Source organism: Rana temporaria, chromosome 1, assembly GCF_905171775.1.
Source record: "Rana temporaria chromosome 1, aRanTem1.1, whole genome shotgun sequence".
Lineage (NCBI taxonomy): Eukaryota > Metazoa > Chordata > Amphibia > Anura > Ranidae > Rana > Rana temporaria.
The window spans coordinates 239,547,838-239,559,945 of record NC_053489.1 but is presented as its reverse complement, the minus strand read 5'-3'; the positions used below and the strand labels follow the sequence as shown (position 1 = coordinate 239,559,945).

Genomic DNA, 12,108 nt, shown 5'->3' with positions numbered 1-12,108 from the left:
GTGTCTCACTCTTACCTTCGGAGAGGCGACCCCCCCCCCTGTTTTATAGGGAAATACCGCTGGATCTCCTGTTGTTCCGTGGGTCTGGATATGTTGGTTGATGTATATATCTGCGCTGCGGAGGCTGCGTTGCGAGATGTCCGGCTCTCCCGCTGTTTACCAGAGTGCATCCCTTGCTTGTCTCGTCGCCGTCCTCTCACCATTCAATGGGCCTCTAGGCGTCCTATGCGTCCCGCTCCCTGCCTCTCCTTCTTATATCTCTTAGGTATAGGGCTCATACACTCGTATGCTGATGTGTGCAAGCGCCTGCTCGGTATGAGGGGTCCCCCCTGGATACCGCAGCGCCCCGCTCCTCCAAGCTATGGAGCGGCGTGCGCTCCACTCGTTCTACATGCTCTCCTCTCCTCTCACTGCGTCCACGTGACTCACGCCTGCATCACCATCAACGGGAGCCCACGGGTTCCAAATCCAAGTCTAGCACAGCCCGCGCTGTCGTCCTTAGTCGCGGTCCTCTGTTGTACGGTGGTATGGCAATGCTACCTCGTCAGCGTAGGGGGGCAGTCATAAAACACCGTTCTATGCCGCTACATCAGGAGCTACAAACTACTCCAGGAGCTGTGGAGGAGGACGGGAGCTCACCTAACTTGCACCCTCACACGGCCATGCGCAGGCCACTTCAGCTCATTTATCAGATCAATCCGTTATTCCGGCAAAAAGCCCCAAGTCTACAGACACTTCAGTAAGTGTATCTTTTTTTTCAGCCTAGTTAAGCATAGGCCCTGAATTACTATCCGGCTTTTGCAGCCGAGTATATACAGTATATGATCAACTAAGCTCAAGCATTATCAGCTGTGTGATCCAGAGACTGCCTGCAGAACATTTTGACACTCTGTTTAAAGCTGTGAAGATTTTGACACCTGCCTTCATGCCAGTAAAGCCTTTGTTGTTTTAACCCCCTGTTGTGGACTGTGTTATTACCATCCTAACTAGCGGGAGCTGTAGTTTCCCGGGGTATACCAAGACTACAGTGGCGTCACGTGACAGAGAGGGTTAATACCATCTGGCCCTCACTAAGGGTTAATACCACCTGACCCTGGGCTCCTAGCCCCAAGAACCAAGTAGCTAACCATCAAGCGCATGTGTGTGGCCGTGGGACTCACCCTCTCCGGTCACCACACTTCTGTCAGACCGGCTGCTGTCAGACCGGCTGCCATACACACAGGCTGAATGTCGGGCGATTTCTAATGAACCGGCCAATGCCATTCGGCATGTGTGTACTAGGCTTTACCTGCTCTGTGCCCTGACCCTCCTCTTCTGAGATCCTCCACTGGCACTCCTGATTCCTCCTCCCATCAATCTCTATTGGGGCACATGGGCAGGCTTGATCCTGGCCACACTTTGTGCATCTATTGACACACACAATGTGGCTTGGCCCAGCATTTACTAGTTACCAATGGCAAATTTGAGATTTCCCTATGGAGGCTGAGCCACTTAGAGATTGCATCAACCTTTTATAAAATAAAAAAATGTATAAAAAATGAATAGAAGTATCAGTGGTGCAGGTCTCTCACATGCTCATTATTTGTAATGTAATGTGTGTTTTTCCTTACACAGATAGGAGGACGTATTCCTACATTACTATCTAGTAGAAACCTCTACTTTCCTTTTTTTTTCAGTTGTTTTTATTTTTTGTCACCCCCGTGTATTCTTAATACTCACCATCGTCACAGTTAGCCCCTCTGTATCCTGGGCAGCATCTCCACTCTAGTATGGTCACTGTCTTGTAGCTGACTCTATAGGTTGGCCTGACAACAGTCCTATAACTAAAAATGAAACAGAACTATAACAAGCACTGCTGAATACCGAGTACGAAGAAAGTCAGAGCTGTGGTAATATAAATGACATTAAAGCAATGCAAAAAAAAAAAAAAAATAGAGGCAGCAAGAAACATAGTTACAGAAAAATAGGTCACACATTCTTACCTTCCCCCTGAGCAGCCTGCTGCCCAGTGACAGTTCTGGTACACTCTCTGCAAAAAGGTGCCGTTCTGGACTTGGCACGACACTGTTCGACTGATAGGGACAGAGCACCAGTTCCTAAAATACACAGATGTTATTTTAGTATGTACAAACAGGTCTAAAGAAAGGAAAAAAGTTACAATAATCAATCAACAGACATTTTTCTAAAGCATTATTTGCATTCTTTTTTAGTTTTGGGCAAAATTTGGACATTTTTGAGCTTTTGCCCGTGACCTCCACTGGGGATACTTAACCTCACTTTCTATCCTTGTGACAACCCTATCTGTTGAACAGGAAGTAAGAGAAACCCCTACAAGGGCATATTATTATTATTATTATTATTATTATTATTATTATTATTATTATTATTATACAGGATTTGTATAGCGCCGGCAGTTTGCACAGTGATTTACACAGGGCTTTTTTTCAGGGGGAACTTGGGGGAACTCAGTTCCACCACCTTTGGCTCAGACCCTTTGGTGCCTGCTCACCACAATCACTTGTAAACACAGAAGTCTGGTTTCTGTGTTTACAAGTGACAGCTCTGCACTCTGTGCGTAACCCCCCTGAACTCTGCACACTGTATGTAATGCAATCCTGGTATTTAATGCTCCTTTAAGACCCTTCTACTGTTTGTGAAATCTGAACGGGGTCGTGGTTGAGTTCCTGCACCTACTTTCTGAGAAAAAAAGCTCTGGATTTACAACAGTAGGACAGACAGTACAATTACAATACAATTCAATACAGGAGGAATCAGAGGGCCCTGCTCATTAGAGCTTACAGTCTAGGAGATTCACAATAGACTTTTTTTGGTGATAACATTTCATTCAACTTCTTACTGCTTTTTTTTTTTTTTTCCCTGACTTCCTATCCTGGTGACAACATTGTTTACAGTTGAAGTTAGGAGAATTCCAAATGGGTAAGAGGCAAAAAAAAAAAAAACTCAAAACACTAGATATCCAAAAGGAAAGTGCCAGACGTAGATTGTGTACAGTCCAGATATCATTTCATTGACATTCTTGTACCATGAAAAGCCAACATGTTCCAGGGGCTCTTTCCCTTTAACAGGGCTCAAAAAAATATATAAAAAAAATACTATGAGTGTGTAGGCAGGTGTAGTCTACTTTCTCCACTTTAGAGAGTGCTGAACCCAGGGGCGGACTGACAACTCATGGGGCCCCCGGGCAATAGAAGATTATGGGGCCCCTCTGGCTTACAGATGGCCACCACGCCAGGAGGTAGTGCAGAGGCGGGCAGCTAAAATCTTGGGATATTCACATTAAAAGCATGTCATTTTCGGACATATCAGGGACAGATCTAAAAAAAACACAGATTTTTACATACTGTCCCTGGTTTTACTGAGCCTGGCAACCCGGATGGGGCCCCCTAGTGGCATGGGGCCCTCGGGCAGTGCCCGAGTGACTCAATGGTCAGTCCGCCCCTGGCTGAACCATAGCGGCATTGCAGAGGGGAGGAAGTCAAAAGGAACATGGTTTCCGTTAGTAGTTTCCTGGGTCTCCCGGGAAGCTATCCGGTTGGATACTGCTGCCCCATGTGACTCTGGTGGCCACCTTGGTCAGGCACAGTCTATTTGGGACCCTGGCACCTAGGCTATCTCACAAAAGTGAGTACACCCCTCACATTTTTGTAAATATTTTATTATATCTTTTCATGTGACAACACTGAAGAAATGACACTTTGCTATAATGTAAAGTAGTGAGTGTACAGCTTGTATAACAGTGTACATTTGTTGTCCCCTCAAAATAACTCACACAGCCATTAATATCTAAACCGCTGGCAACAAAAGTGAGTACATCCCTAAGTGAAAATGTCCAAATTGGGCCCAAAGTGTTATTTTTTTGGGTGGCGACCATTACATGACGTGTTTCGGAGGCGTGACCTCCTTCTCCATATTTGCCAGCAGTTCTTTCTCCCTCCATATTATAGCAGCTGAGCTCTGACCTTAACTTAGTTAGGGGAGGGAGACAGACCTAAACATGACCAATCAGACGTAGTCATCGCTCCGGAAGATTACAGTGGCAAGAGTGTGTGGGGGGAGGTGTATCAGAGGAGAAATATTTAAATAAATGCAGGAGCTATTCATATATTCTTTTTTTACTGCAGTGTTGTAAAGCCACCTGGGTCTGGTTGCTTCTGAGACTTTAAAAGATTAATAGCTAATTGTACGTGTTTTAGAGAGATGGGGGTCTCGAGGAGTTGGAGAAGATCATCAGGAATACATAAACAAAGGAGAGAAGGATATGGGAATCCCACCTATTTATCAAATATGTAGTACTCACCGATATTGTCGGGGGGTGCAATCAAAAATATAATGTACCAAGAGAGAAAAAAAAGAAAAAAAGAAAAATGACTGCTGCACACCCTTAAGAGTTATTACTACGTTTTATTAAATATCAGAAAATAGAGCATAAAAGGCATTAAAAACACACAGGTAACCAATAATGGTATAGTACCCTAGAAGTGACCTGAGAATACACTCACAAAAAAGAGACGGCAAAAATCAGTGACAAATTGAAAACTGGAGCTTGATCATCCAATAAGGAGATCTAAGTCCATGTCTCACCCATTCACCCTCCACACAACACAAAGAGACCCCCCACCCCAAGCACATATAAAACCCCCACTGCTATCAATAATCCTAAAGATTTCCACACCATGCGGTGGTTCCCTGTAACTACAGGTGAAAGTACCACCGTCTAAGTGGGAAAAGTTGCAAAAAAGAAAAGCTCAAAAATGGGGACATGAGAAGGATCCACTATATAGTGGTATAGTAATACTGCTCAATTGGAGATAAATGGCAAGTGATAAATCAGATGAGAGAGATATAGTCCCAGGGACCGCAGACAATTCTACTAGGCTGGAGAAAAAAAGTGGTATATATATATATATATATATGTCTCTGCTCTTCAGATGGGTCGCCGCGTCTGGCGTAAACAGTTATTCAATTTCCATCAGATAGTAACTGATAAGGAGGCATTCAACAAAAATATATATTTGAGACACTGTAGTAGTGATCATTATGTATCAGAGTTTACCTATGCTGCACTTGAGAGGACTTTGCAACAATGTAGCCACAATTAATTGACGGGTTCCCATTACTTATGGGTAGTGTCCATTCTAATATATCAAGTAGATATGTCCATCAGATATTGAAATCTTGTTGAACTGCTAGTGGCAATTAGGCTTACATGAATATTGGATGTGTTGATATATACACTGTTGGTGAGCAGATAATTGATCAGCATTCCACAGAAAATAAACGGTTGAAGTTGTACTCACTGTTGGGCTGTTATGTGTAGCTCAGAGTCGTAGCTACCACATCAAATCTGTACTCATGTGCTGCCAGAGAGATTTGCAGCCGAGCCATCCATCCATGTGTAGCACACAGAGCCTGAAGCACTCCTCATCAGTGCAGTAATGATAGGTGAATGGTATAGTAATGTCCAGTATAGAACTGCGATTATACAGTGTCTTCAATGATGTTAGGCAAATGCCAATCTCCAAAGTTGAGAATAAAGAATGTATTAGGTCTCCATGGGGTCAGTCTCTCCAATTTGAGCGTGCAAGTTATGTTCAGATTGCACTGTTCATGTCTCCATGTGATACTTTTCCTTAAGCTGCTTAATGGCTCAAGGTAACCATGTTACCGAGCTCCAAAATAAAGAAAAGCACTGAGGTTCAAAATGTGCATCGGGGGGTCCCTGTACCCCAAGAGTTTACATGTTTCGTTCCTTTAGAACTAGGAACTTCGTCAGAACTGGGGGGCTATTGATCTTTACCTCCTATAAAAAGGGAATTCAGAGCTATCCATAATTAACCTAGATGTCAATCAGGTGTAATCAACCCATTATCTCATTTAACCATTAGGTTTACCTGGTGCTCTACATATCAATTTTAAATATACAATTAAAAAGAAACCCATAGCCAAAAAACCTATGTTGGTGTGCGCTGTCACATACAATCTATTCCCAATAGGAAAAACGCATTCATACACACTGCATCCATGCATCCATATAGTACATGTCCAAATAATATTTTTTAAATTTGAAACATATCGTATCCAAAAAGATCCATCCACATACCATCTGATTCCTATTTCACAAATATATCCAAATCGCAGAGGAAATTCTTTTCCATATTCTCTGGCAAGTGCATTTAACCACCAGGCAATACACTGCTTGGAATCTCTATGGAACCAGAAAAGGGAAATGGATGGAGCACGGATAGAGAGGTGAGGGGTATATACATACCCAGTGCGACTGGAACACCCGGTCAGTTTCTATAGCTATACATATCATATCCCATAGTAGATCAATATTCCCTACAAAAGCATAGGGCGTATCACTATCAATCCTACACAATGCATATGCATGCGATATACTCTTCACATATAGTATTTATTGAAAAAGTGGATCGTGGTCGCACAAACATGAGACATTCAACATACTCACTACATGTGTGCGCATAATACATACACTCAAGCGTCCATATAATACCGATCGAATAATCACATTTTACATCCGGCTTTCCGGCTTTTCTATGTTCCATGCTTGTCCATATCGCATGTTCTGTCCCCAAGTCTTCCGATTTTTATTTCACAGTCAGATTTATATAGTACAAAGAGCATTTGATCGCAATGGTCACAGACAGCACCTCACCTTCAGGATCGGTGTTCAAAGTGTAGTAAAAGACGTGTCTCTATTAGTTATGCATGAATTACAAGAAACATTGCAAAGATGAGTCGCTGTTTAACCCCTTAGGCATCATACAATCCAAAAGAAATATCCATTTAGCTTCCTTTTGTTGTAGGATTTTGTCCCAATCTCCCCTTCTATTTGATAGTTCCAGTTTGTAGATCACCATGCATTGCATTCCAGTGGCCACTGATTCATGGTGGTCCATAAAATGCATTGCTACCGGTGATGTATCATCTTTGCCTATTGTGCTTGATATGTGTTGGCCTATTCTCTTCCTAAATTCCCTGATAGTTTTTCCTACATAGATCTTGCCACAAGGGCAAATTATTTGGTAGACCACAAAAGTTGTAGAGCAATTGACAAAGGGTTTAACTTTATATATATTTTTGCCTGAAGAATTTTTAAAAGAGTTAGTTTTCATAACGTATTTACATATTGAGCAATGTCCACATGGGTGCATCCCTCCAATGTGTTTAGCAAAAGATAGTGTTGTTTGGCCCTTTATGCTTCCTCGAGTGTATTCACTGTGAACTAGTGTATCACCTATAGTAGGTGCATGTTTTGCTATCATATTGGGACGAGGACCCAATATTTGTTTCAGTTTGTTGTCTAACATTAGCAAATGCCAATGTTTACCCAAAATTTGTCTTAGGTAGTCCCAGTGAGTACCATATGTAGTCACTAGGCCTACCCTCTCTCTGTCCATTTTTCCTTTTCTTTCATCATCCGGTTCTAGACCCAGGATTTTTTCACGTGTTTGTTTCACTGCCCTTAATTTTGCTTGTCTAATTGTAGAATTAGGGTAGCCTCTTTTCCTGAATCTCTGACCTAGCTCCTTGCTTTCTTTATGGAAGTCTTTAATTTGTGTACAGTTTCTCCGAATTCTGAGGAATTAACCAATGGGAATTCCTTTGATGAGTGCCCATGGATGATGGCTGGTGGCGTGGAGGAGGGTATTTCCAGCTGTTGGTTTTCTGAAGGTATTGGTCACAATTGTTCTTCCTTCTTTACGGATCATTAGATCCAAAAATTCAATCTGTTCCCTATCGACTTTAACTACTTGGTAACCGCCCTATAGCCGAAATACGGCTACAAGGCGGTTCCCTAACTCTAGGAGGGCGTCAATATACGTCCTCCCAGAGAGTCACAATTGCGCGCCCGAGCGGGCGCGCACACGCGATCACCGGCGCTCGGCGGGTCCACGGGACCTGCAGCAACACGGATCGCGGTAAGGAGCCAATGGAAGCGGCTCCTTACCACGTGATCGCGCCGTCCAATGACGGCGCGATCACTTGTAAACAAACCGGCGTCATGTAATGACGCCGGTTCCTCCCTCTCCTCTCTGTACCGTTCGGTACAGTGTGAGAGGAGAGGGAGGGGGGGGGGGATCGGGCGGCAGCAGCAGCTGCCGCACTGTGGGCTGGATCTGTGACAATTGCAGTCACAGATCCAGCCATCCCTGCGCAATACTCTGCAAAATAAAAATAATGATGAGTGCAATACTCTGCAATACCCCACCCCATACTCTGCAATACCCACCCCCCCATACTCTGCAATACCCACCCCCCCATACTCTGCAATACCCACCCCCCCATACTCTGCAATACCCACCCATACTCTGCAATACCCCCCCCATACTCTGCAATACCCCCCCCCCATACTCTGCAATACCCCCCCCATACTCTGCAATACCCCCCCATACTCTGCAATACCCCACCCCATACTCTGCAATACCCCCCCCCCCATACTCTGCAATACCCACCCATACTCTGCAATACCCCCCCCATACTCTGCAATACCCCCCCATACTCTGCAATACCCCCCCCCATACTCTGCAATACCCCCCCCATACTCTGCAATACCCCCCCCCATACTCTGCAATACCCCCCCATACTCTGCAATACCCCCCCATACTCTGCAATACCCCCCCCATACTCTGCAATACCCCCCCCCATACTCTGCAATACCCCCCCCCATACTCTGCAATACCCCCCCATACTCTGCAATACCCCCCCAATACTCCGCAATACCCTCAATACTCCAATACCTTGCAATACGTCGCCTATGGGGATTTTTAAGTAGCAACGTTTGGCGCAATTTCACGAGCGTGTGCAATTTTGAAGGGTGACATGTTGGGTATCTATTTACTCGGCGTAACTTCATCTTTCATATTATGCAAAAACATTGGGCTAACTTTACTGTTTTTTGTTTTTTTTTAAGCACAAAACTGTTTTTTTTTTTAAAACACGCGTTCAAAAAATTGCTGCGAAAATACCGTGCAAGATAAAAAGTTGCAACAACCGCCATTGTATTCTCTAGGGTCTTTGAAAAAAAAGCATATATAATGTTTTGGGTTTCTATGTAATTTTTTAGCAAATAAATGATGATTTTTACATGTAGGAGAGAAATGTCAAAATTGGCCTGGGTGCTCCAGAACGCCTGATGGTGCTCCCTGCATGTTGGGCCTCTCTATGTGGCCACGCTGTGTAAAAGTCGCACACATGTGGTATCGCTATACTCGGGAGGAATAGCAGAATGTGTTTTGGGGTGTAATTTGTAGTATGCATATGCTGTGTGTGAGAAATAACCTGCTAATATGACAGAAACTAGATTTTTTTTTTTTTTTTTACAGAATTTTCAGTCTTTTTTCTTTTATAGCGCAAAAAATAAAAACCGCAGAGGTGATCAAATACCACCAAAAGAAAGCTCTATTTGTGGGAAAAAAAGGACAAAAATTTCAGATGGGTACAATGTTGTATGACTGAGTAATTGTCATTCAAATTGTGAGAGCACCGAAAGCTTAAAATTGGTCTGGTGATTAAGGGGGTTTTCGTGCCCAGTGGTCAAGTGGTTAAAAGTGATAAAGATATTTCTGGGATTGTTATTTAGTTCACTCATAAATTTCTCAAATTCAGCTGTAGTACCTCTCCACACCACCAGGACATCATCAATAAATCTAACCCAGAGGGCTACGTGTTTCTCAAAGGCAGGGTGGTGGTAGACTTCTTGTCGTTCCCACCATCCCAAATGTAAGCAAGCATAGGAGGGTGCACATGAGGCTCTCATTGCTACGCCTCGTTTTTGACGATAGTATTTACTATCAAAAACAAAGTAGTTATTTAACACAAAATCCAAGAGTTCTATTAAAAATTCATTGTGTGGGCCCGCCAAAGGGTGTCTAATATCCAAAAACTGTGACACTGCATCAATTCCGATTGTATGAGGGATGGATGAGTAAAGAGATTCCACATCAATGCCTGCTAATAGACAGTCCTCTGGTATTTCCAGGTCCTTTAATTTCCGCAGAATGTCTGCCGAATCCTGTACATATGATGGTAATTCTTGATTAAGATGTTTAATTCTCTTGTCAATATATTTGCCAATTCTTTCTAGAGGTCCACCCATCCCTGATACAATCGGCCTACCAGGAGGTTTATTCAGATTTTTATGTACTTTGGGTGTGATATAAAAAGTGGGTGTGTTAAAGTTGATAACTTTAAGGAAAGAAAATTCCTTTTGGGTCAACAATCCAACCTTAAAAGCTTTTGTAAGACGGTAATTGATTTCCATGACAAGGTTTGGGAATGGGTTGTCTGGCCATTTTTCATAACAGTGGTTGTCATTTAATTGTTTATAGATTTCCTTAAGATATTCATTTTCTGGCCATAGAACCACATTTCCACCCTTGTCACTGGGTTTGATAATACAATTGGATAATTCCTTTAATTCCTGTAGTGCCTTTCTCTCACTCTGCGATAAATTGTCTACTATTGGTTCTATTTTCTCCCAATTTATCGATCTAATATCTTCCGTAGTAGCCTCAAGGAACATTTGAAGATATTTATTATTTGAGAAATTAGGGAATCTCTGAGATTTATTTGCTAGACCTGAAGGTGGTGGTGGGTCTAACATGTCTGAATTTATCCATGTATTCCCCTCCAAAAAGTCAACCACTTGGGACTCCTCAATTTCAAGTATTTCCATTCCTCTAGGTGGTTCCTTGGTTTTTCCAAAGAACATGAGTTTGAAATTGACTCGTCGTAGAAACAGACATATATCTTTATATATCTCAAATGGGTTACCCTTGTTACATGGTGAAAAGCCTAAGCCTTTTCCTAACACAGATATTTGATCCTGATTTAATGTATGTTCCGTAAGGTTAATTACATTCATATCTGTGTTTTCTGTAGCCGCGTGGTTACCCTGTTCCCCTGTAAAGTAGAGTTCCCCATCTTGGATGTATTCTGTTCTTGAGCCGTGTGTATATCTGTTCTTTCTATTTCTCCTTCTCCTTCGTTTCTTTTTTTCTACCATTATTCCCTTGAGAGTGGTTTTGTCTGTTTTCTTTAAAATCAGGAATACGGGGAAGTGTAAGGTCAGATTTTTAAAGTCTTTTAGCCGCATAGGCATAGACTTTTGGGACATGGTACAACTTGGCAAAATGGTTATGAAACTCCAGAAGTATTTTGGGTAGGTTACTCATTTAGTCAGTTTTCTTGATTTTTTTTAGGTATAAAGGTTTGATTAGGGGGTCTGGTCTGTGCAACCTAATAATCAAAAGCATGAGTGATTTACTGACATGGTTATAAATCAACCCATCAAAAATTAGTTTTCCTGACGCATTCATGGCAGCACACACTGGGTTGTGACTCCGCCCCCACAACCTGACAGGATTGGTTAGCTATAAATTTGAAGGGGAGACGCCCCGCACCATTTTTTTATCCTCACCTGACAGATTGGATGGACATGCAGCAATGCCTCTTACCACAAATCGCCCCAGCAGGTTCAAGCCTCTACTATTTGGAAGTCCCTCCTGTACAGTCTCTAAAGGAGCTTCTATGGAGGGAACCCCGTTCTGGTGGTCTCAGGACCACACACTGGTCTTTCTGAGACTTACTGCTCTCCAGACTGGCTCCCTTCTCTGTGTGTGCGCCGCTGCATCCTTTCTGCGCATGATGACGCCAACAGTTCCCCCTGCCCCTATTCAAGATGGCGCCGGGACAAGCGGAGCGCTTCTGCGCATGCGCGCCAAGTTTAAAGAACACAGCACATTGATTCTGGGCTACAGTGCTGCTACTCTGCATGCTACCTCCAAAAATTACCTATAAGATAGGTGTCCTCCCTCCTACTTCTCCCCTGGCCAATATATATACTGGCATTTGTTTACTTGCTATTACCTCCTTATTCTATTATGTTATTTCCTCTTCTTCCTGCCAGACTGTCCTCAAGACTGTATCTCCTGCACCTTCATGGAGACCACTGCCCTCGCAGACCACCACCAACAAACTAGGTAAGAGGCCATCCGAATCAAAGGTAAGTAGAGAAGAGACAAAAAAGAGAGCCTGACCACTAACGCTGCGTTTCTGGCAGCC

General features: G+C 43.2%; 1 protein-coding gene across 6 annotated transcripts in view; it reads right to left on the bottom strand.

Moving 5' to 3' along the window:
- Positions 1-12,108, bottom strand: part of EMID1 (EMI domain containing 1) — a 197,081-nt gene that overhangs the window by 148,838 nt on the left and 36,135 nt on the right. For all 6 annotated transcript variants that reach the window (XM_040351942.1, XM_040351941.1, XM_040351943.1 and 3 more), the window contains exons 2-3: positions 1,983-2,096; positions 1,720-1,823 (exon numbers count right to left, since the gene is read on the bottom strand). In XM_040351942.1, the coding sequence (XP_040207876.1) occupies positions 1,720-1,823; positions 1,983-2,096 (218 nt within the window). The remainder of the gene's footprint in view (positions 1-1,719; positions 1,824-1,982; positions 2,097-12,108) is intronic.